Source organism: Tursiops truncatus, chromosome 7 (assembly GCF_011762595.2).
Source record: "Tursiops truncatus isolate mTurTru1 chromosome 7, mTurTru1.mat.Y, whole genome shotgun sequence".
In the NCBI taxonomy this organism is placed as follows: Eukaryota; Metazoa; Chordata; class Mammalia; order Artiodactyla; family Delphinidae; genus Tursiops; species Tursiops truncatus.
In genome coordinates, this window is record NC_047040.1 from 81,239,940 (window position 1) to 81,266,093 (window position 26,154).

At 39.0% G+C, this 26,154-nt stretch overlaps 1 protein-coding gene across 1 annotated transcript in view; it reads right to left on the reverse strand.

Annotated features, from left to right (window-relative positions):
- Window positions 1-24,824, reverse strand: part of EPC2 (enhancer of polycomb homolog 2) — a 106,890-nt gene extending 82,066 nt beyond the window's left edge. Inside the window, exon 1 of the mRNA XM_033860206.2 lies at window positions 24,383-24,824. Coding sequence (XP_033716097.1) covers window positions 24,383-24,535 — 153 coding nt within the window. The 5' untranslated portion in view covers window positions 24,536-24,824. The remainder of the gene's footprint in view (window positions 1-24,382) is intronic.
- Window positions 24,825-26,154: the final 1,330 nt, after the last annotated feature.

A 26,154-nucleotide genomic window follows, 5' to 3' on the forward strand; every position in this document is an offset into this window, starting at 1 on the left:
CAACAAGACCAGCAAAAGGAAATAAAAGATATACACATTGGAAAAACGACATAAAATTGTCTTTGTTCACAGATGACATGATAGTCTATGTAGAAAATCTGAAAGAACTGACAAAAAACTCCTGGAACTAATAAAATAATTATAGCAAGGTTGCACAATTCAAGGTAAATATAAACTACTTTCCTATATACCAGCAATTAACAAGTGGAATTTGAAATTAAAACCACAATATCATTTACCCTAAAAATGAAATAGTTGTAAATCTAGCAAAATGTATACACTATTTCTGAGGGAAAACCACAAAATTCTGATGAAGAAAATCAAAGAACTAACTAAATGGAGAGATAGCCCATGTTCATGCATAGGGAGACTCAATATCATCAAGATGTCAATTGTTCCCAACTTGATTTATATCATAGATTCAATGTAATTCCAATCAAAACCAGCAAGTTCTTTTGTGGGTATTGACAAACTGATTCTAAAGTTTATATGGAGAGGTAAAACATCTAGATCAGCCAACAAAATATTGAAGGAGATGAACAAAATTAGAGAACTGATACCACCTGACTTCAAGACTATAAAGCTACAGTAATCAAGACAGAGTGGTACTGGGGAAAAAACAGACAAATAGATCGATGGAAGAAGACAGAGAGCCCAGAAAGAGACTCACATAATTAGTCAACAGACCTTTTTTTTTTTTCGGCACGCGGGCCTCTCACCGCTGTGGCCTCCCCCGCCGCGGAGCAACAGGCTCTGGATGCGCAGGCTCAGCGGCCATGGCCCACTGGCGCAGTCGCGCCGCGACATGCGGGATCCTCCCGGACCGGGGCACAAACCCGTGTCCCCTGCATCGGCAGGCGGACTCTCAACCACCGCGCCACCAGGGAAGCCCTAGTCAACAGATCTCTGACAGAGCAGCAAAGGCAATATAATGGAGTGAAGGCAGTTTTCAATAAACGGTACCTGAACAACTGGACATCAACACGCAAAAAAATTAATGTAGACACAAACTTTACATCCTTCAGAAAAATTAACACAAAATGGATCACAGACCTAAATGTAAAATTCAAAACTATAAAACTCCTATAAGATAACATACGAGAAAACCTAGATGACCTTGAGTATGGCAATGATGTTTTAGATACAACACCAAAGGCACCACCCATGAAAGAGTCATCATCCCTCCGTATCCAAGAGGGATTGGTTCCAGGAGCCCCTGCATATATCAATATCCATGGATGCTCAAGACCCATAGTCACCCCTCTGAAAATGGTTCCAATAATACGACATTCTGGAAAATGCAAAACAATGGAGACAGTAAAAAGATCAGTGGTTGAAGGGGGGATGGAGGGAAGCAATAAAAACACAGGATTTTTAGGGTAGTGAAAACACTCTTATGATACCATAATGATGGATACATATCATACACTTTTTCAAATCCTCAGAATTCACCAAGAGTGAACTGTAATGTAAAGTATGGACTTTGGACATTTATCATTTGTCAATGTAGGCTCATTAATAGTTAAAAACATGTAACATTGTAACAAAACGTACCATTCTGGTGGGAGATGTTGATAATGGGGGAGGCTATGCACTTGTGGGGACAGGGACTATATGGGAAATCTCTGTATCTTTCCCTCAATTTTGCTGTGAACATAAAACTGCTCTAAAAATGACCACCTAAAAGGGTGGGATAGGGAGATGCAAGAGGGAGGGGATGTGGGGATATATGTATATGTATAGCTGATTCATTTTGTTATACAGCAAAAACTAACACAACATTGTAAAGCAATTATACTCCAATAAAGATGTTAAAAAAAGAAAAAAATAACAAAGACTTAACTTAAAAAAAATCATATTAAACATAAATGGTCTCAACAAGATAATTAAGAAACAGAAATTGCCAGACTGGATTAAAAAATTTCAGACCCAATTTATAGGCAGCCTACAATAAATGTACTTTAGATATAAAGACATAAACAAGTTAAAAATTTTTAAATGGAAAAAGATACACCACACTAACTCTAATCAAAGAGACTTATTATGACCATATTAACATCCAACATAAATTTAAGAACAAAGACTGTCACCAGGGATTAAGAAGTTTATTTCATAATGCTTAAATGGATCAATTAGTCAAGAGAACATTACAGCCCGACCCATCTATGCACCTAATAACAGAGCCTCAAGATACATGAAACTAAAACGAATACAGGGCTTCCCTGGTAGCACAGTGGTTAAGAATGCGCCTGCTGATGCAGGGGACACGGGGTCAAGCCCTGGTCCAGGAAGATCCCACATGCCGCTGAGCAACTAAGCCTGTGCGCCAGAACTACTGAGCTTGCACTCTAGTCTACAGCCTGCGAGCCACAACTACTGAAGCCCGTGCGCCTAGAGCCCATGTTCCGCAACAAGAGAAGCCACCGCAATGAGAAGCCTGCGCACCGCAACGAAGAGTAGCCCCTGCTCACCGCAACTAGAGAAAGCCCGTGTGCAGCAACAAAGACCCAACGCAGCCAAAAATAAATAAATAAAAATTTTTTAAATGTTAAAAAGTAAGATAAAGTAAAACGAATACAACTTCAAGGATAAACAGATAAATCCACATTAGAGATTTCAATACCACACTCTCAATAATAAATAAAACAACAAAAGAACAACACTACCAGCTAACTTGACCTGACTTTTTACAGAATGCTCCATCCATCAAAGGCAGCATACATCTTTTCACAATTACAGGGAACGTTTACCAAGACAGGATATATTCTAAACTACATTACAAAAAATTTACAAGAATTCAAATCACACAAACTATGTTCTCACAGTAGAATTAAGTTAGAAATTGCTAACAGAATGATCTCTGTGAAACCACTAAGTATTTGGAAACTAAATAACAGAGTTCTAAATAACTCAAGAATCAAAGAAGAAATCAAATGGCAATTAGAAAGTATCTTAAACTGAATAATAAAAAAAAACAGGTTGTGAGATGCTGCTGAAGAAGCCCTCTGGAAGAAATTTATAGCTTCTAAACATTGTAAAATAAATGTCTCATATCAATGACATTAGCTTCCACTTTAAAAAAACTAGAAAAAAAAAGCCAATTAAGCCCAAAGTAAACTCTGAAGGAAGGAAATAATCAAGATCAAAGTGAAAATCAATGAAATACAAAGACGATCAACAGAGAAAAATCAATGAAACCAAAAGCTGATTCTTTAACAAAATCAATAAAATTGATAAACTTCTAGCCAGATCAATGAGGGAAAAAGTGAGAAGACACAATTTACCAATGTCAGAAACAAGAGAGACATCATCCTAGAGAATATTATGAACAGATCCATGCCAATAAACTTGTCAATTAGATGAAAATGACAAACTGCTTGAAAGAAACCAACTACCAAAGCTCATTCAGGAAGAAATAGGTAACCTGAGTAATCTTATGTCTATTAAAGAAATTCAACTGTAGTTAAAAACCTTCATACACAGAAAAACCTAGAGACAGATCGCTTCACTGGTAAATTCTACCAGATATTTGAAGAGGAAATAATACCAACTCTACAAAAAAATTATCCGAGATACTGAAGTGCAAGGAATACTTCCCAACTCATTGTATGAAGCCAGTATTACTCTGATACCGAAATCAGAAAAAGACTTTACAAGAAAAGAAAACTACAAATATCCCTTGTGAACATACATGTAATCATTCTAAACAAAAATTTAGCAAATTAAATCCAATGATTTATTAAAAGGACAATACATGACCAAATGAGGTTTATCCCAGGAATGCAGCTCTGGTTTACACGGAAAATCAATGTAATCACCATAATAATAAATCAAAAAAGGAAAAGCTGTATGATCATCTCTGTACATAGAAAAAAGCACTTGCAAAATCCAACATCCACTCCAAAAATTCTCAGAAAACTAAAAATAAAAGGGAATTTCTTCAACCTGATCAAAGGCATCTACAAAAAAATTACATCATCATAATTAATTGAAATATTGAATACTTCTTCCCTAAAAGTAGGACTAAGACAGGGATATCTGCTCTCCACACTTCTATTCAATATTGTACTGGAGGTTCTAGTCAGTGTAATCACCAGACAGGAGGCAGGCAGGCAGAAAGATGGAGTGAGCAAGCACCCAGACTGAGAAAAGAAGATGTAAAACTGCCTTTATTCACAGACCCATTTGACCTTCTAAGTAGGAAACCCAAAGTAATCTATAGACAAACCTTCTAAAATTAGCGAGTTTAGCAATATTGCAAGATACAAAATCAATATACAAAAATCAACTGTATTTCTATCTCCTAGTTACAAACAATGGGACAATGAAGATAAAACAGATTAATCAAGACAAAGACCCCATTTCAAACACTGAAATATAACAATGTTCTAGTTCCTATGAATATATACTGAAACAACCTGCCACACATCCAACTTACAGCTGTTTGAATCAGTTGCTATGCAACCCTGAGGTCTTAACAAGCATGAAGAGTTCTGACCAACTAAGTCTTCATCTAGGTGAGACCAGTGTCAAGCTTTTCAACTCTATCAAAATAATTTTAATTATGTGATCCATAATCCTGGTATCAAAACACCAGAACCTTCTCTTTATTCATTTAGCACATCAAACATTTCAATCTTTACTTTAATTACATGTGTTATTTTTTAAGAATCTGCGACAGATTTAATTTTGTAACCAACCCTATATTTCATTCTTTTACTTAATAGTTGGCACTCAAGTTTAAACTCTATCCAGTTCCACCTAAAAAAGCCCAGTTAATCAGCATTTTAGGAAAAAGGCCAAGGCAGTGGCTCTCAAACTTCAGTGTGTTTCAGAATCATCTGTTGGTCTTGTTTCAAAACAGATTGCTTAGCAAAACTACCAGAATTTTCTGATTCAGTAGGTCTGGGATAGAACCAGAAAACTTACATTTCTAACAAGTTCCAATGTGATAATAAATCTGTGGGAACCACCAGTCTAAAGCAGTGGTACTCAGATTGTGGTACAGAAATTTAGAATAAGCATTTAGGAAGTTCTGAAGCATTTTGACAGTAATTTTGTCTGTTAAAATTAATAATTAAAAAAAAAGAGTCCTTGTATTTTCCACATTTTTCTTTTATTTAGCTTTTCTAGTAACTCATTTTCCTTATACTTGAGAAAAGTATTAGCAAGCAATGAATTAAAATTAATTTAAAAAAACTGGTCTTTCACCACAGAAATTTTGAAAAACATGGGCCTAAAGCACATACTAGTCGTCCACTCCTCTAGTATTCTAAATACTGCCTTGGTAAGTAAACTTGCAGGTACTTCATTAACTTTGCCTCCCAAAGAAATAATCAGCTTTAGCTAAAAATCAATAAAATAAAGTCACATTATTCATGTTTCTGTTATTTTTTTCCTGTAAAACTGTATTTAAAGGCATTCATCGGGACTTCCCTGGTGGCGCAGTGGTTGCCTGCCAATGCAGGGGACATGGGTCCGGTAAGATCCCACATGACGCGGAGGAACTAAGCCCGTGAGCCACAACTACTTAGCCTGCGTGCTGCAACTACTGAAGCCGGCGTGCCTAGAGCCCGTGCTCTGCGACAAGAGAAGCCACCACAATGAAGAGTAGCACCCACTCGCTGCAACTGGAGAAAGCCCGCGCGCAGCAAGGAAGACCCCCCACCCCCACCCCGCAGCCAAAAGTAAAGTAAATTTATAAAAAAATAAAGGCATTTATCAACGGAACAGATAAGTGCCCATTTGCAATAAATTCCTTTTAGAATTTAATAACAGGGTAAAGATTTTTCTCTTCTGAAAAACAGCTGTGTTAAATTTTAAATGATTAAGAACTGAATCACTCATTGCTTCTCCTTCTCCCTTAACTGCTTGTGGGGATATAAAGAAGAAATGGGGATAAGGGGCTTTACTGGTCTGAGTAACTCATCTTAAACAGAAGTGAAAAAGTGAAAGCAATCTTATTGTGTAGAAATATTTTATCACAAGCATTATAATTCTAGAATGTCTAACAAATCAACTTTTGGAAAACAATTTAAAGTTATACATCACTAACTTGTTCCACTTGATAAAGTAAATGTTTACTCTCTTGTTATCTAATTGTGGGTTTTGAAACCTCATTTTATGTATTTATTTTTAGAATTTTTATTTTTTGGCCCTGTGGTGCAGCATGTGGGATCTTAGTTCCCGGACCAGGGATCAAACCCATGCCCCCTGCACTGGAAGCGTGGAGTCTTACCACTGGACCACCAGGGAAGTTTGGAAACCTTGTTTTAAATTGAGAATTTTCTAATGCTCATTAAGACCATGACCTTCAACATCAACACTAATTTAGGAAGGTGACACTAACATCAATGTGGCTTGGTCTTAAATATTCACACAATGAATGAGGATGAGTAGTAGTAGAAAAAAATTCGAAACAGCAGGCAAAATAAATGATGGATATTTGGCTTTAAAAGGCATTATTTGATATTCAGTTAATTTATCTATTGATTAACAGTCAACTTCTGATATTATTTTGCATCCCTTGAATACTAAGAGTAGATAGATAACCCATACTGAAAATTTCAAGATACCTATATATGAAAATAACCAAAAATTAGACCACTGGTTATGAAAAAGAAAAGTAAGAACATTAGGGGGAAAAAAAATGCTAGCAAATGGACCCATTCACCAGATAAATTACACAGAAAGAAAATGAGTATCTCTTACCCACAAGAAATTGTGCCAAACTAGAGAGCTCTACACTAGAAAAAAGCCTGGGAAGCAATTCCTCCTGAAACTACCAAATCTGAAACGGGCAACAGGCAAAAACACTTTATTGCCATAAGCAAATCACCAGAAAGCAATCATCTGAGAGGGACAGAACTTTCAAATTTATCAATATTATCTGTCAAGATTTTTAAAAACCTTCCTCCACCTCCCAGCCACATTTGAGAATTTCACAGAAGTGTCAAAGCCCTCAAGTGGTTATAGCAAAAAAAACAAAAAGGGGGTGGGGTGGGGGGAGAGTGGAGCAGGTTGAGAACTACAGCTCTAAACCAGAGCTCTCAAATTCTAATGTGCTTCTGAACCACCTAAGGATCTACTTAAAATGCACATTCTGATTCAACAGGCTGTAGGATGGAGTATGAAATTCTGCAATTTTAAGGAGCTCCCAGGTAACAACAAATCCACAGACCAAACTTTGAGTAGCAAGGTCCTAAACTATGTAAACAGCTCCCAGAAGGTACCGCTATGGTATTAACCACTCTGGAAAACAGTTGGACAGCTCTTTTTTTTTTTTTTAATGAAACATTTTAAATTTACCGACCATACATTCAAGCCATTTCACCCACCAGGTATTATTTACCCAAAACAAATGAAAGCAGATGTTCATACATAAATGTTCACAGCAGCCTTATCCGTCATAGCCAAAATCCAATGAACAGGTGAATGGATAAACTGTGGTATGTCCATAAACTGGAACACTATTCAGCAATAAAAAGGAATGAATATTGATACATGCTAAAATATGTATGAATCTCAAAACAACTATGCTGAGTAAAAGAAGCCAGACCAAAAAAGAAAACACACTGTATGATCTCATTCACATAAAAGTCTAGAAAACGCAACCACTAATCTACAGTGATAGAAATCAGATCAGTGTTTGCCTGAAGTGGGAGGGAGCTTATAAAGGGACATGAGGAAACAACTATTGTAGGTGATGAATATGTTTATTATCTTGACAGTAGTAATAGCTTCACAGGTGTATACAGATGTAAATACTTTCCAAACTGTACACGTTAAATATGTGCAGTTTATGTGGCAATCATACCTCAATAAATCTATTTTACAAAAATATCTGCCAAATACAAAATTCTGGCTAAAATAATGTCACTATATGTAACAAAATTCTAATTCTTTGAAAATTACACATAATACTGTAATATTGAGATTTAAAACAAGAAATATGTATCTGGTCTTTGTCCCATTTGTGGCACAGAGCTCCTAAAGCCCTTGGAATTTCCTTAGTGATAAGACTAATAAAAGTGTCTTGATATTCCTAGAAAATCCCTTTTAAACACCACTGAGTTTATGTTAATGAAGTGACATTTGGAAAGCACCTAAGGATGGGAGCTGGTTGCCAGGAGGACCAATCACATCATTAGAGGGTTGGAACTTTCAGACCCACTCCCCTGACCTCTGGGCAAGGGAGAGGAGCGGCAGAATGTAGATCAATTACCAATGGCCAATGATTTAATCAATCGCGTCTATGCAATGAAGCCTCCATAAAAAAACCCAAAAGGACTGGGTTCAGAGATCTTCCAGGTTGGTGAACACATGGAGGTGCTGGGAGAATGGCACTCTCAGCGAAGACATGGACACTCCCTGTCCCTCTCCCCACACCTTGCCCTATGCATCTCCTTCTATCTGGCAATTAGAGGTATACTATTTGGAAAAGCAGAGGTAAACTACCTCTATTAGCAAGTGATATGATATCTATATTTCAATAACCCAAGAGAAGCAATTCAAAAACAAGTACCAACAATTAAATAATAAAGTCACAGGATATAAAATTAACATATAGAAGTCAACAGCTTTTTAAAACACAAGCAATAACAAGTTATAAGGTATAATGGAAAAGGAGATTAGATTTACAACAGCAACCAAAGAGATAAAATTCCTAGGAATAAGCTTAACCAAAACCACACAAAACCAATATAAGAAAAATGCTCCTGAATGATAATCAAGTAGACTTCAACAAATGAAGCGACAAACCATGTTCCTCGATAGGAAGTCAACATCACAAAGACGTCAGTTCCTTACAAGCTAATTTATAAATGTATGGCGAATTCCAATAAAAACACCAACATTTTTTTTCTGGAGTTAGACAAAATAATTATAAATTCATATGCAAAAATAAGCAACAATGATAAGAAACACTCTGCAAAAGGAGAGTAATAAGAATGGTAGAAGTGGGCTTCCCTGGTGGCGCAGTGGTTGAGAGTCCACCTGCTGATGCAGGGGACACGGGTTAGTGCCCCGGTCCGGGAAGATCCCACATGACGCAGAGCGGCTGGGCCCGTGAGCCACGGCTGCTGAGCCTGTGCTCCGCATCGGGAGAGGCCACAACAGTGAGAGGCCCGTGTACCGCAAAAAAAATAAAATAAAAATAAAAATAAAAAAAATAAAGATAATGAAATGATTAACGATAAAGACAATAAACTTTGTGCACAATGAAACAAAACAGAAAGTTAAGAAATAAACCCAAATGCCTAAGAAAATTCAAATATGAGGAAAGTCGCATCTCAAACCAGAGAGAAATAATTTCTTAAAAAATGGTGTTTGGACAATTAGATATCCATTTGGATGAAAAAACTGGATCTACAGAATGAGTACCTTACTGTGCTGTATTAATGTCCTAACAGTAGAACGTGAACAAGTTAGGCAACTCTTAATTATGTCATTGTTTCTAAACACAATTCCACTGCAATACAGGCAAACAATACATTTTACTTTAGTGCTTAAAACAAAGATTCTTCCTTTATAATCAATACATTTATATTCTTCGGTGATGGGTTTCCATGTAAAAACTCCAAGAATCCATGAATAAAATTCTGCATTTTGGGCTTCCCTGGTGGCGCAGTGGTTGAGAGTCCGCCTGACGATGCAAGGGACGCGGGTTCGTGCCCCGATCCGGGAGGATCCTACATGCCGCGGAGTGGCTGGGCCCGTGAGCCATGGTCGCTGAGCCTGCGCGTCCGGAGCCTGTGCTCCGCAACGGGAGAGGCCCGCGTACCGCAAAAAAAAAAAAAAAAAAAAAAAAAAATCTGCATTTCACAACAGTATAAACTCAATATAGGGCTTTTTAAATACCTCCTTAGACATCTCAGAATATTTAGAACTTTGTAATTCATATAAAATGAGGCTTAATAATGAAAAAAATCTGTATTATCTACTAAAAAGAGATTCTTAACTTCCTCTGAGTCATTTCGTCCATTATAACTGGTGATTGGAGAGAAGGAGGAGACATACATATAAAACTGTGGTTAAAAAAAAATTCAGTAAGTTCTCAGACCCCATTAAGTCTATCTAGGTACCAGAGACATTAGTTAAGAAACCCTGATATAAAATTAAGACAACTGAAACCTCTTAATTCACGAGGCATCGAAATTGTTTTTACTCTATCACAAATCTGCTGAAAACACACAGCTAGAAATCCCATTTCCAGTGCACTGGCCTCATAGCTAGCTTTGTCTCTAGTCTTCTGCCACTGCCGCCGCCGCCCCCACTGCTGCTACCACCCATGTGCCGCCCTCCACGATCCATCTGACAATACTGACCTTTTACAAAGACAAACCTGATGATGTACCTCCAAAAGCCTAGCTCCCTATTATCAAGATTAAACCCTATGGTCTCTAAATGAAAGAAGAGAGTGTGTGTGTACACATGGAGAGAGAGTTTAATATCACTTACTACTTTATCATTACATAAGGAGTAAATAATACATAATCTCTGTTGCTGAGTTAGAGCAGTGTTTTTCAAACTGTAGGTTGAACCACTGGTGAATCATGAAATGAAATCAACAGAGTAGCTCATTTAACAAAACAGAAATGAAAAGGGAAAAAATATGTACAGCCAATCCTCACTGGCTCACGAATTCCATTCTTGCAAATTCATCTACTAGTTAAAGTTTATCTGTGACCCCAATCAATACTTTGATTTCACAGTCATTCACAGAATGTGCAGAGTGGCAAAGAATTTGAGTCACCCCACTGGTCCACAGGCTCCCAGCTGAGGTCAAACTAGGCAATGCTCTGACTTCCTGCTTCAGCTCTCATACTGTAAACACGTGTCCTTTTAACATTCTATTCAGTGCCATGCTTTTCACATTTTTGTGGGGTTTTTTTGAAGATATCATTGTTTACGCGCCTCTCCCCCAAATACAGTGAGGTGCTGCCTAATGTTTCTAAGCAGGAGAAGGCTGTAATGTGCCTTACAGAGAAAATCTGTGTTAGATAAGCTTCATTCAGTCATGAGCTATAGTGCTGCTGGCTCTGAGTTCAATGTCAATAAATCAACAACACATAAAAGTATCTTTAACAGAAACATATATAATGCAAGGTTATGCATTGTTTGCTTGATGAAATACTGTGACCAGAGGCTAAAAGGAGTCGAGGAGCAATGGTTCAATATTCACTACTTCATTGTACATGGCAACTTTATAGAACATAACTACTACAAAAAATAAAAACTGTATATTAGTATGTGTGTGTCAAGCTGTACTTTATTTGGGGTACACACACACACACACACACATACACACACACACACAGTTACAGTCAAAAAAGTCTGAAAGCCAATGAATGAGAGCACAAGAGAAGGAACCCTGAAAGGAGTGGTAAAATGGCAAGACAGAAAGGCAGGGATCATAGGCACAGATACTAATCCTTTTTTCCTATCTAGAATCAGAATCACCCATAAATTGTGATTTGATTGGTAAACCTAGGGGAAAGCCTACACCTGTACTTTACAAAAGCATCCCAGATAATGTGATGTGTGGCCAAGATGAGAACAACTATTTTCCCTCTTAAATTGGTGGTTCTCAAAGTGGGGTCACTGGACAAGCAGCATTAGGATCACCTGGGAATTGTTAATAATGCAAATTCCGTGGGCCCCATTCTGCACCTACTGAACCCTACACTCTGGGAATGGAGCCCAGTTGATCAGTGTCCCAGGTGATTCTGAGGCATGCCGAAATTTGAAAATCACTGACCTAAACCTTTTGTGATTTTTTTTTTCTTGAGGTATTTTGAGAGCGCTGATGAATTCTGCTAAGATGGTTGAGCTATTTCAAATAAGGCTGAAGGGTAACTACTACTTATCAAAGCACCTATAATGTATAGACAATCTTCTTCCTAGTATAGTGCTTTCTTTATGGAAAGTGGCCCCTGTGCTTTAAACAAAAGGAAGTAAATCTGTACACTGTCTAATAATCAAACAGCACTGTTTCTTTAGGCCATTCTCCATAACACAAAGTTTCCTTTTCCCCAGAACTCTTTAAACAGGCACTATTCTTAACACGAGTTTGCCTGTCCTAAGAGGTGAACTTACATGAGACCACAAAAATTCTTTCAACCCTCTAACAACTCTCCTGGGCGTTACACACTTCTCAATATGAAAAGTAATGACATGAATCTTTAAAAACTCATGGCATTCTGGCATATGGAAATAATTTCAAAACTAATTTGTAAAAATTACTTAAATAATGCATTATACTCAATTAGCTATTACTTAAATTCATATATACTACTCCAATTCAAATCATGTCCCTTGTGACACAAATTTCCACAATATCATTTTTATCTTCCACATAACACACTAAACCTCACATGGAGTTATCTGTGTACTCTTTTCGGGGGAAGTACAAGCTGAAGACAGGTAGCACATCTTATCCCTTTCTGTATCTCAAGTACAAAGCAGACGTTGTTCATTCTGTTGGCAAATATTTAGTGAGTAACTGCCATATGTCATTTACTGTATTGGATGATCGACACAAAGGTAACACACACACAATTCCTGTGTTCATGGAGCTATTTACTAAATGAATAAACATTACAGACGACTACAGTGAAAGTCTGACAGGGTGCAATCTGTACGAAAGATCCACCTTACCGAAGTGATACCTGAAATAAGACAGCTTTCTTCAAAAGGGTATCCTATTGTTGCTCTTCTGACCTAGGATGCTATTCAAAACTGTAAATAATTGTTAGAGAAAACACACACTGACAAGTTACTTAATCAATAGTTAATCTGACTTTAACATACTTTATATATAGGAAAATAAATAAAAGCCTTACTATGTACAATGCAAGGCGTACTAACAACCAAATTCCCACATGGGAATAACAAGTTAAGGTTTGATAACCAAACTCCAAACAATCCAACAGAAAACTACAATACGCCAATTCTCAATTCCTGAGAGATTTTAAAGAGAAGAAATTTAAAATCAAAATTACCTGACTTTAAAAAAAAAAAAAATTACCTGACTTTATGACTCTAGATTAAAAAATTAACTCTAAGGTCACATATTACTCACTTATAAAATGAATACAACAAGAGAAAAATGTGTCCACTTTACCAAGTAAAAAGCATTTGTTTAGAAATTTTCTAACGCACGCACACGCACACAATGCTACCAATAGCTGCCTCTGTAGAGTGTCTGGGGACGTAGGGAAGGACATTTACTTTTTATGTATGTTAGTTTCTGCTATAAGGTTTTTATCTTTAAATCATGTGGGCCTATTACTTTTCAATTTTAAAAAGCTAGAAAATGTCTTAAACATGAAAAAAAAATTCTGTTTATAGTAGCATCTCCTTCATAATGATGGGGATAAAATCCGTAGCCTGACTATATTTTGGGGACAAGGATGACACAGAAATAGAACTGCCATTTAGGCAACAGAAACTCTTGAGGGGTTCTGAACCTCAGGTCATATTCCCCAAAACATTCACAGAAAGCATTGAGGAGCCCATGAACTTGGATGAGAAAATAATCGTTTCTCTAATTTCACTAACTTCTAAAAAATTTACCATTTCCTTCAATTATTAACATAGGCAACAGACCACAGTAGTATTAGCAATACTTGTGACCTAGCAATGCAACAGAAATCACAAACCTTTTCATTGTCATGTTACAGTGGTTGCACTTGTCACAATATTTATACTTACCATTACTTTGAAAAGATAATCAGATCCAACTCTAGATCCTATTATTAATGTGTTAATAAAGCATGTAAATTAAAAGTTGTCTTAATACTTTGATAACTTATTTCAATATAACTAGTTTAGTTGATTTTATGCATTTAAAACATCATTCTGAGGAGTTTCAACAGACTGCCAAAGGAGTCCAAGTCACAAAAAAAATTTAAGAAGCCTTGGATAATGGTTCTCAAATCAACTGCAATAGTCCACATTGGGAAAACTTGAGGGAGGGAACATTTGGAGGTTATTCCAATTGGAATGCTACCAGGAATTAGTGGGCAGAAGACTGATGTAACAAACATCCTGGTATGCCTGTGACAGTCCATTCAACCAGCTACGAACTGAATGTCAAAAATGTCCCAGTTTAGAAACATCTCAAGGATCAAACAAATGGCAAGATTACCCTCTTCAGTAGCCTGCTAGTTCCCAAACTTAGGTGTTCATCCCAGGGTTCACTGGTATATTACAATATCTCTCATCATTCATTCTCTAGTGTACACCTCCCACTGAACAGATTTTCATCACTAAAATCTCCATGAGTTTCCTCCATGACTAATCTGTCTAAAAAAAATAGTAACTTCTAAAAACAAATACAATATTTAACTAGCAATTATTCAGGATTCAATTATTACTCTGAGAATTAGCTGAAGATTTAGTCCTCTTGGCTGCTAATTTTTAAAGACTTTCATTTTTTTAATCAATTTGATTGTTAACTGCTCTGCCAGGAAACAAAGATGGAAGGAGCAAAATATACATACTGATTTGCTAATGTTTGAAAGCTATAAAAATATATTTAACTGGCAGGAGAAAAAATGTGAAACCACACCACAGAGCAATGTATGAAGATACTCTGGATATTTTACTCTTCTATATTCCTTTACATTTATTATCCTGTATAATTGAAAATCGTCTTTAATAATTAAAAAAATAGCAGTCATCTGTATAAGGCACTGACTTAAGTTTTTACAAAAAAGGTAATCTTTAAAATTACCTTTTGAGATACTTCTCATTAAACATACGAAGAAATGTGACTTAAAGAGATAAAGTAATGTATCTTGCCCAGAGGGAAAGTGATAGAAGCCAAAATTGAAACCTACGTCACAATTTCAAAGTTCCAACAACTTCATCAAATTAGCTGTACAATTTAGGGCTGCTTGTCAACTCCCCAACCAACAATCTCATGCTCTTCTGCCAACAACGACAAAAAAGGAGGTAAGAAAGCGAAAAGCAAAGATACGGATGCGAGTTAGAGAGCTAACAGACAGGCAGACTCTTCCACTCTGAGTTCCTCTGCAAGTAAAACTAGCTGACGAGAAAAAAGAAACCTAAAAGCAGATATAAGGAAATGGTGGTAGAGAGAATCTGGAAGTGACTGCCCTCTTCCTCCAGTATTAATCCCACAAAGAACAGTAATGCATAATGAAGTAGGCAAATCTGAAGTTCTGTTCCATTTAAGTGTAGACAAGGCAAAAAATCAGTTTTAAGATAAAAATCAAATAATTATAATGGACCTTCTGCTATCTACATAGGTCTGCTTCATGGCTTATTCCTACCTATCATCCTTTCCTCCTCATGCTGTCCCCTATGCTTCCATTACTTTCTCTACTTCACCTCTACTTAAAATGAAATAAGATGCCCAACTGTATATTTAGTAATACAATCAAATTCAATCCCAGTGCCAGGATCATGGTCAATGTCTGTATTACAAACTTTCTATCACATAAGTGCCTGGGTAGGTATCCAGCCTGTGCTGAATAAAACGAAGAAATGAAAGCATCCTTAAGGCATCTGGTCTACGTGAGAAAATAAACGTCTATTCTCTCACATGTACTTACTCTGTCATGCTATAACCGTACCCATACACACACACCCCTCAAGTGAAAAACATGAGATATTAAAAAATTAAAATAAACTCATGTTATGAGCTGTAAGTATACCAAAATTCAAAACATTTATAGCAATCAGTAATAGTAGTAAAGATAGTGAAAATTTCATGAAAGCAAGGGAACTGATCATACGCAAAACACACAGAGTGGATTGCTCTCTTGATCTCTAGGAAAAAATAGTACAAGATAGTGGATAAATGTAACTGATCCTCATAAAAAAAGAACTCTAAACCAAATAGACAGCATTCCAATAGTGTTAAAGAGTTAAATTTTACCTATTAATATCTTCCTAATATTCAGTCTCTCATTTATTAGTTCTTCTCATCTGATTTACATTCTGTACAATATGCCCAGTAAGTAGACATGTGAATTCAAAGAAGCAAGTAATTTTTAGAGCCAAAGGTACTTTAAAGATCATTCAGTCCAATTCTCAGTCCAATTCTATTTCACAAATGAGGAAACTAAGGGCCAGGAAGGTTAAATAATTTATTTGAAGTCACAGAAAATTTCATCCCTTACTGCTCTGAATATTAGTAAGTGTGGAACATTTGCTTTCTTTAAAAGGATTTTGGAGACTTCTTCTACAGTCCTTAATTCAAGTTTCATTAAAAAACATAATACAGGGGCTTCCCTGGTGGCACAGTGGTTGAGCGTCCGCCTGCCGATGCAGGGGATGCAGGTTCGTGCCCCGGTCTGGGAGGATCCCACATACCGCGGAGCAGCTGGGCCCATGAGCCATGTCTGCTGGGTCTGCGCGTCCGGAGCCTGTGCTCCGCAATGGGAGAGGCCACAACAGTGAGAGGCCCACGTACCGCAAAAAAAAAAACAAAAAAAAACCCCATAATACAAAATATTCTAATCTCCTTAGAACACCTTACAAATTTGAGGTTTGCAAAAACACAACTAAGTATACACATCCACCTTGGGTCAAACCACGGATTAAACCAATCTAACTTCGTAACTTCTAATAATGATGTTATATATCCACCAGTATTAGGTCTCTCAGGGCAGCTCCCTAGCTAAGCCCCATTCTCAGGAGGGTAGCCCTTAACAGCACTTGTATACTAACTTCCCCTGTTCCTTGACTTAGAAGTAGATAGATACCTGATACAAGCTAAATCAATAATGTCCTCTATCTCAGGAATCTGGAGGGCTTTGTTTTTGTTTCTTTGTCGGTTTGTTTGTTTTGCATGAAATAGTGTGAAACTTTAATACAATGTGGTTAAACACAACATTCAACCACATGAAAGTCATCTATTGACAGATGAACTGGGCATTATTTCAATAGATTCCTTAGTGTAACTTTCTAAAATTCTTGCCTTCAGAAGTGTCTGACATTGATCTTGATACTTGTTAAAAACTCTGATATAAGATAACCACATCTCAACAGACAGAGATCTAGGAGATTATCCTAATGCCCATCTTCAGAATGCATCATCAAAGAACTGATCACTGTCTCCATCCCTTACTTCTTGATATTTCCTCCAAAGTCGGCCCTCTGGATTAGAGCTATGCAAGGAATCTGGAGTTTGAAGCTAAAAGAAATACAGCAGTGATGATAATAGCTAATATTTATTGAATGCTTGCTGCATGTCACAAACTATTCCAAGCACACTACAATTCATCTTCCCAACAATCCCCATGAAATTTTACAGATGAAATTAATCCGCCCAAGGACTCAAACCCATAGAGTCTGGCTCCAGAATACATGCACTTAACCACTACCCTATACTACTTCTCAAAAGTCGAGAATTACTAGAATTGAGTGATATTAATGTCAGTTGCTGCTGAAGGGCCCACAGCTGCCCTGGTTCCTGGCTAGCCAAGCCTTGACTGTTCAAACCTTCCTTGGTGCCTGTGAGACAACCCCCAGGAACCTTAAAGAAATCAAATTTGGTTTCTGTTACTTGAAACCAACCTAATGGTTCCACATGTCAAATATCTTTAGGCCTCTTTTTTTTTTTCAGAGTTTTAAATTTATTTATTTACTTACTTATGGCTGTGTTGGGTCTTCGTTTCTGTGCGAGGGCTTTCTCTAGTTGTGGCAAGCGGGGGCCACTCTTCATCGCGGTGTGCGGGCCTCTCACTATCGCGGCTTCTCTTGTTGCGGAGCACAGGCTCCAGACGCGCAGGCTCAGTAACTGTGGCTCACGGGCCCAGTTGCTCCGCGGCATGTGGGACCTTCCCAGACCAGGGCTCGAACCCGTGTCCCCTGCATTGGCAGGCAGATTCTCAACCACTGCGCCACCAGGGAAACCCTAGGCCTCATTTTTAAAGAACTGATGCATAAGAAATCTAAACTTAAGACAACAGATAAACCATTCCTTTACATTTTTTAAAAAAGGAACATGTTTACAAAAGGCATTCTCTACAAAGTTTCTTTCATAACATCATTCCCTGAGACAAATGACTCCTCCGTGCCCATGGGCTAATAAATGATTGAACAGAAGAGATGTAATGAACTTTAGATATCATCTAGTTCTCAACCCACTCATTTTACAGATGAAGCAATGGTGAAGATGAGAGCACTGGAGTCAATCACCCACAGGGCATGAGTTAAAATACTAGCTCTCCCATGTTCTGGTATAGGTAGGGGTGACCCTGGGCAAGTTGCTTAATTTCTAAAGCTTCAGTTTCTTCTTCTGGAAAAGAGATAATAGCATCTACACATCCTACCATTATAATGAGCTCTAAATCACCTACTGAGTTTAATAAAGTGCCTGGCACATGCTCAACACACTCACTAACATACACTCAATAAATGGTAGCTGTGATGGTAGTGATGATTGACGTGAGGCTCAGAGAAGGTAGGCAAACTTTCCCAGATAATATGGCCCCTTAAGGACAGAACCAAAACTAGAAACAGACTTCATACTTACACCTCAATACTTTGTTCTACACCTTCCTACAAACTCCTGGACCTAACATTTAAAACTATCTAAAATCTGGTATAATTCTCCTCTTTCAAAAATCTAATCTCCATCCCAACTTTTATTCATTCATTCACCAAATATTCACATAGTGCTGTCTATGTTCTAAACAGTTTCTAGTGCTGAAGATATAGCAGGGAACAAAGGAAGGGGAAGAAAAGAAGTGAAAGCCATCTGCATGTCCAAATAAAGGAGAAAGAGCTACGAGAATAATGTGCTCAGAAATAACAGTGTTACCGTCCTGAAGTTTCTATCAGCAGGGGAAAAAGAATAAACAAGGATAGATTAAAAATATAACACGGAAGAACCTTCCTTTAGTCTACTTAACATCCATAGAACTTGCTTTAAATATTCCTGTACTCAAGTATTTGCTTCAACATACACTATAAAATCAAACCTTAAAGCCCAAATTACTAAATTTCTTTCCAAGAAGACTTCTCTGTACATTCCAGCAACAGTTTACTCTTATTCCTGTCCACTATATTGACATCTAACTTTTTCTAATGCTCTTTTAAATGTCTGTCAGGTTGACTTAACCTGGTAGTTTTTTGCTAACTTTCAAGATATGTTTTTGACCCCAATGACTCATTTAAGTCCCCAATGACTCATTTAAGTTCCCTGAAGTCAAGATCTGTATCGTATGCTTCTTTTAATCCTAACAACACTTCAGCACACAGCTTTACAATACTTTTGATATTCAAACCCCTTTAAACAGTTTTCCAATATCTTATTCAGATAAAGCCTGGCACTTACACGATACCTGGCCAATATCTGCTTTTGATGAAATAATAAATGTGTAATGTTTTTACAATATCAATCTACAAAATTGTATTTTATATCCTAGAACCCTTCTATTATGAAACATGAAATATATTAGTACCAAAGATAACTCTGAAATGGTAGAAAGACTGAATATATTCTGACCCTATCATTCAAAATATCACTTAAAATATTAAGATAACGACAAAAATCAGGCAACTAACATGAGCAGAGAAATGGCAATCTAAATCAATCATGGTCTTTTACTTTAAAAACAAGTGGAATCATATACTTCATGTAGATTTTGGCTCACTCTAATGTGAGGAGGTATTTTACGCAAAGCTACATACACCTATGAGAGGAATAATTAACGCAAGATAAAGACCAATACTGCAGCCATACTCTGCGTAAGAAATTCTGCATTTAAAGAGGCCTCTGACTCAAGAGGAAATAAAAAGATTTAGTATTTAAGTATACATAGTTCCAAAGTAAGAAACCAAAAAGAGCATCTGGAAGAGTAATTTACCAAATTCTGCTAATGAATTATACACATACACACACACACAGAGCTAGAGTTTCACAAAAACATAGCTCTTGGTATAGAAGTAGAAGCTCATCCAACACTCAACAAACATTTATCAAGCATATGTTACGTGTTAAGGCACAGTTCTGGGCAACTGGAGTATATTAATGAACAAAACATGCAAAGATCCTTGCCCTTACAGAGATTACATTCTATTAGGAAAAAATCTAAAAAATAAAATAGTTTACCACAAATTTCTTACATACTTAAGATACCATAAACACTCAAACATAATGATGCCAATATATGGAGAAGCAAAGTTGATAAGACTTCTAAGAAAAAAAAAAAGACAAAAAAAATGTGAAAGGCCTAGAGCAAAAGTCAGACACAGTTAAGTGATAAAAACTACACTTCTTAATAATTTAATATTCCAATAAAATCAATATCACTTTTTAAAGTCCCCATAATTATAAAAGGTAAAAATTACTCACAGAAACTATAATGAACTTAATAACAGTTCAGAAGATAATTCGGGGTTCTGTAAGAAGTCAATACGAAGCACCGTGGTTATGAGAATGGGTTTTTGTTACACTAAAGGACAAGAGTTTGAATTCTAGTCCTGTCAGTTATCAGCAGTGAGAACTTTAGGGCTGTTACAAAGATTAAATGAAAACCAAAAACTAGAAATAACTCAAACATCCAACAACAGACGGATGGATGAATATATTATAGTATATCAATTCACTGAAATGTTATTCAGCATTCAGTATATAGACTAATATACCCAACAGGAATGAATCTTTACTGCATCACACTAAGCAAAAGAAGCCAGACATAAAAAAGTATGTATGATTCCATTTATATGAAATTCTAAAAAAGATAAAACTAATCTAGTGAAAGAAGGCTTAGAACTACTGGAAGGACAGACTTGCAAAGAAGCAAAAGGGAACTTTTAGGGTATTTGATATGTTCCTATATCTTGATTGTGATGATATTTCCATGGGTGTACACATTTGTCAGAACTCTTTAAACCCTATGCTTTAAATGGGTCTGTTTTATTTTATACAGATTATACCTCAAAAAGTTGATTTGAAAGAGGATTAAATGGAATAATATATGTAAAGTTCTTAGCACAGTACCTGCAGCTCAACAAGTGTTCAAAAAATGGTAGATATTATTAAAATCATCAGCTATCATTATACAACACTCCTGGGGAGGTAGCAGAATACCAATTACCTGATCTTTCTGGTTGTTTAGATTCTAAGTAACTCTAAAGTATCTGACCTAGACCAAGTGCCATGAGGAGCACCAGAGACACTGAGTTATAAGAGGATGCCAACTGGCAGACCTTAGGCAAATACGATGAACATAGGAAAGGAAAGAAAAGAAGTATGCTTTCGTGTCCAAAAGAGAAGAACTAAAAGAATGATATGGCCAGCAATGACAGAGTGCTTCAGTGCCAAAGGACACCTAGACCACCTCACCTAGGTATTATCAAAATGTAACTCAAAACTGAGTTTATGACTACATAAACAAAGTCTAATAATAGTCCAATAGCTACACGGAGACAGTCCTTCATCTTATGGCCGGGGTGTGGGGATAGGGAGATGGGGGCAGTGGATCCAGGAAGCCATAAAGTGAAGTCAAATTATTCTGCCAACCAAGCAGGAAGAGGACATACTGTGGATGATTTAGAAATGCCAAGCAACAACTATAAACCCATAAACCAAGGTTTTTGTTGTTGATTTTTAACAAGTTATGTGATTAAAAAGAATATACTTACAAAGGGAACTAATTAGAATATTTTGATAATGGAAGTTAAATTGAAACACAACTCAAGTGACACATTCATGAAATTTATATTTTACTGCTTCTTAGAACTGTTTATCAAGGCAGAATATATAGAGAACAAATAATTATGTTTAATAGGTCCTATAAATACGACCAGAACAACTGAATTGGCTGCTACTCACTGAAGCACAAGTCCTCTGACCTACATGTTACTTTAAAAAAGAAAACGAATGGGACGAGGTGGCCTAATGGTTAAGGCAATGCACTACTAAAAAAGAAAAAAAAAAAAAAACCCCAACTGGACATTATGGAAAGCAAAAGACTCTAGATTATAAATCTTAACTGTCAGAGTTTGTTTAGTTTTGATTTTAAGAACCTTCACTTGTAACATTGAAGAGGCAGAAAAGACAGGATAAAGAGTCAGAAGTCCTGAGTTGCAACTCTAGTTCTACCAGAATTTGGATTTCTTCTTACCTAAAATTGGGCAGTTGAAGCAGGCTACTGAAAATAATAAAAATTAGCACCCATGCTCTAGATTGAAAATCACAAGTTTTACTGAAAAGGTTAGCATTATAGTACAAAATTGTAAGGGGGTTAAGCATTTATTTGTAATGCATCATTAAAACAGGAACTAAATTGCAAGTTTTCTTCTAAATTAAGATAAAATACCAAGACCTATGTGACCAAGGACCTAAAGCAATAAATAAGTACATTGCTAATCACTGTTTGCAAAAAGTAATATATCTTCCAGGGGCTAACCATTCATTCTAGAACAAGTTTCTTGATTCAAGTTCTTCCCAAACCAAAATAATAGGGTCCAAGTAATTACATACAATATTGATACTTTAAGACTCATGAGCTTCCCCGGTGGCGCAGTGGATAAGATTATGCCTGCCCATGAAGGGGACACGGGTTTGATCCCTGGTCCAGGAAGATCCCACATGCCGCGGAGCAACTAAGCCCGTGCGCCGCAACTACTGAGCCTGCGCTCTAGAGCCCGCGAGCCACAACTACTGAGCCTGTGTGCCAAAACTACTGAAGCCCAGGCGCCTAGAGCCCGTGCTCCTCAACAGCGAAGCCATTGCAATGAGAATCCCGCGCACAGCAACGAAGAGTAGCCCCCGCTCGCGGCAACTAGAGAAAGCCCCCGCGCAGCAACGAAGACCCAACAAATAAATTAATTAATTAAATAAGCCAAAAATAAATAAAATAATTTAAAAAAAAGACTCATTAGCCACCTTTCTTTTTGGGAAATAACATTAATAGAAATGTAACTTTGTGGAATCCCAAGTTGTGTTTTTTAAAGCTCAATTAAATTAATTCTTGTACATACTATTCCTTATTTTAATTATCTTTCCCATGGAAAATTGAGCTAAGCTAGAAATAAATTTTATTTAAAAACAGAAAGAATTTTCACATTTGACTTAGCTCTAAACCTTCAGCATAAATGTTGGGTTTTTATCTTGCTTACTTTTTAAAAAGTTGAATGTTCATCTGATATTGAGGACATACTTTTTCTACGGCAAGTGCAAGGCTTTCAAAAACAAACACCGAGAAACGCGATTCAATCACAGCAGAAAGTAGTAATAACAGGGTAATATAATGAGGTCACAACTCGAGCAGCCAATCAAAAGCATAAAAGCATTTCCTGCAATATTAATAGTCAAAAGAGAAAACCAATCACAGAAACCTCAGGCCTTCTTTTGACAGTCACAGAAGCAAGAGAACCAATCCACGCACACCCGGGGTTGACAATAAGGCGGGACCACAGGTTCATTGAAGAAATTCTTGAGGTTGCAGTTACTATGAACTTCGCACGCAAGTAACACCACTCCAGAGTCATAAACATTGTCAAGCCAGGTGAAATTCAACCGTATCCAAAATTTAACCCATCAGGGGGAAAAAGCATTTTTGCCCTAAACTGCTGTTGTTATAAAAAATGCAGCTGTCAATTTCGATGCAGTAGGTCCTCAACTTCTAAAAGACACCCCCCCAACGCACATGACAATTCTCCGGAACGCGGCGCGAGAACAGCGCAGCGCCGGCGGCTCGCAGCTGAACAACCCCGGTCCCTTTCTAACGCCGCGCACTGAGCGGGCGCCGTCCCGGCTAGGCAGGCCGAACGAACTCGCTCCGCGGAGCGGAGCTAGCCGATCAGCGGCTTTCTAGCGCTACATCCTGCTGGTAGTGGCGGCCCCCGCCCTCCCCCGCCGCAGTGCTGCACCACCTCCATCCCGGGCACCCAAGCGGGCCGGGGAGCGAGGATTACCTTGCTAGAAGGAAGATGATGTTTGTTTTGAAAGCGCTTTACTTTCCGTTAAATCATTTCAAAGAGAACCCAATGCAAAACTAAATCTAAAAGTGGGGGGGAAATCTTCCCTAGTTAAAGGATCCCTCGCATCCCGCGCCGGGGGAAGAAAAAAAAGGTAAACAGAGGCCGTACGCCAAGTGCGGCCAGAACATCCCCTGCGCCATTCCGGGCCGCCGCTTACGGCAAGGCCCCCTTACGGCAGCGTAAGCGGCGCTGCGAGCTAATCACAACACTGGGACGCAACAACATGGCGGCCGCGGGCGGGCGCTGCGCCGGCCGAGAGGGTTTACGCTACTCCGCCGGCGTAGGGTCCCATGCGTTAGAGCGGCTGCGGCGCCCTCCAGCGAGCGTAAAGCGCTCTGTGAATGGCGAAGCCCGACTGACAAAGGGGAGGGGGGAGGAGGGAAGGGGGGGTAATAAACACTCGAGTCCCTACCGATTCCTCCTCCTTCTCCATCCCGGTGGGCATCTGGGGCACGGCCCGGTTGATGGAGACGCAGTCGTTGAGATCAGGCATGTCCTTGCCGCGGTAGATAGGCAGCGGTTTGGCGGCGTCCAGCGCCCGCGCTCGGAAGGAGAGTTTACTCATTGTCTCCCCGCCTTACAGGAACAGCCCGGGCGGCGGCGGCGGCGGGGCGGGAGGGGAGGGGGGGAGGACTCCCGCCGCCTCCTCCACCTCCTTCCTCAGTGCAGCGCGGCCGGCCCGCTCCTCCTCCTCCTCCTCACTGCCCCCGGCCACAGCATGGGCGCCCACCCCGCCCGAAAACAGCCCCCCGCCGCCCGCGGCCGCTTCCACACACTAGATCCGCCGCTCGCCCGCCCGATCCGCTCCCTGCGCCATGGCCAACATGGCGGACATTACCACAGCGGCGGCGAGCGATCCCGGCAGCCCGCGCGAGAGCGCGCCCCCGCCGCGGGGACGCGCTTCGCCCTCTCCCTCCCTCCCTCCCTCCTTCCTCTCCCTTCCCCTCCCTCGCCTGCCCACCCACTCTCTCCGCGGCGCGGCCGGCCCGCGGGAGCGTGCTCAGCCTCGGGCCGCTCCGGGTGAGGGGGCGGTGGCGGCGTTCCGCTCGGCAGCCCGCGCTCTCGCCGTGTGGCAGGTGCCAGGTGCGCAAGTTAACCCGCGCCCCCGAGCGTGCGCCTCTGCCTCCGCGGCCCCGCCACCCTGCTCGCTGGGTGCCCCGGAGGACGGTGGCGGGCAAAACACAGCCGCGCTGAGCAGCGCGAGCGTGCAGAAGTCTGTGAGCGCGAAAGGAAAATGTCAACCGGAGCCACAACTGCCCCACCGAGCCTCTACTTATAAAGAGCTTATCTCCAAGGCGCCCCGAGCGCCGGCTAATTCGCATCCTCCAATTCGCACATCCCTGAGAGGTGCGAAAGGTCCATTCCTTCTGCCCACTCCGAGACGCGCAGACCTGCCGGGTCTCTCCTGCCGGGAAAACGCTTACGCAGTCCCAGCCCTCTTCCCCGCATCCTCTCTTTAGTACCTGACCGAAAGAGCTCTCCAAGGTAAGGCATCCTCGCTTTCGCCGGGAGGATGCTAACGGCAATGAGGAAAAACGCTTGAGGCTGCCAGATGCAACAAGTGCGCTTGAACCTGTCACCCAAACTTCATAGAATTCTTTAGTGGATGATAGATACTTCTGATTTTAAAAATATTAGAGTTCTTAAAAATTAAGCTTATAGCATTTAACCAAGGCAGCACACATTTCCAACGTGGCCGATCTGTGTAAAATATTGGTGCTGTGGAAGACACAAAGAAGTTTGAGATACATAGTTCCTGCCCTGTGCAGCTTTCACATTGATGGGATGACAGAAAGGTTGGACAAATGATTAACAGCAAGAGATTTAAATAGTTGAAGAACAGGGCAGCCGTAAAGGTAAATGACGGCAAAAAAAAAAAAAAAAAAGTTTATCACTTGAAGAAAACTATATAGGCGATACAAGGCACTAGAACATGAGTAATTACCAAATGAGTCGTACAGGCCGTAACTGCCGCGAGAGTTTAGAGAAAGGAGACTTCTTTAGCCTGAACCGGTTAGAGAAAGTTCTAAAGAGGAGAGAAAATCCAGTTAACTCAAATAAGTACCAACCTATTGTTGACATCAACCTCGTTTAGCTGAGTTCCTTGGTTAGACTTTAAGCATTACAGTTTTCCTACAAAATCCCTAGGAAGAGTGTAACACATTTTGCCATTTTCTAATAATT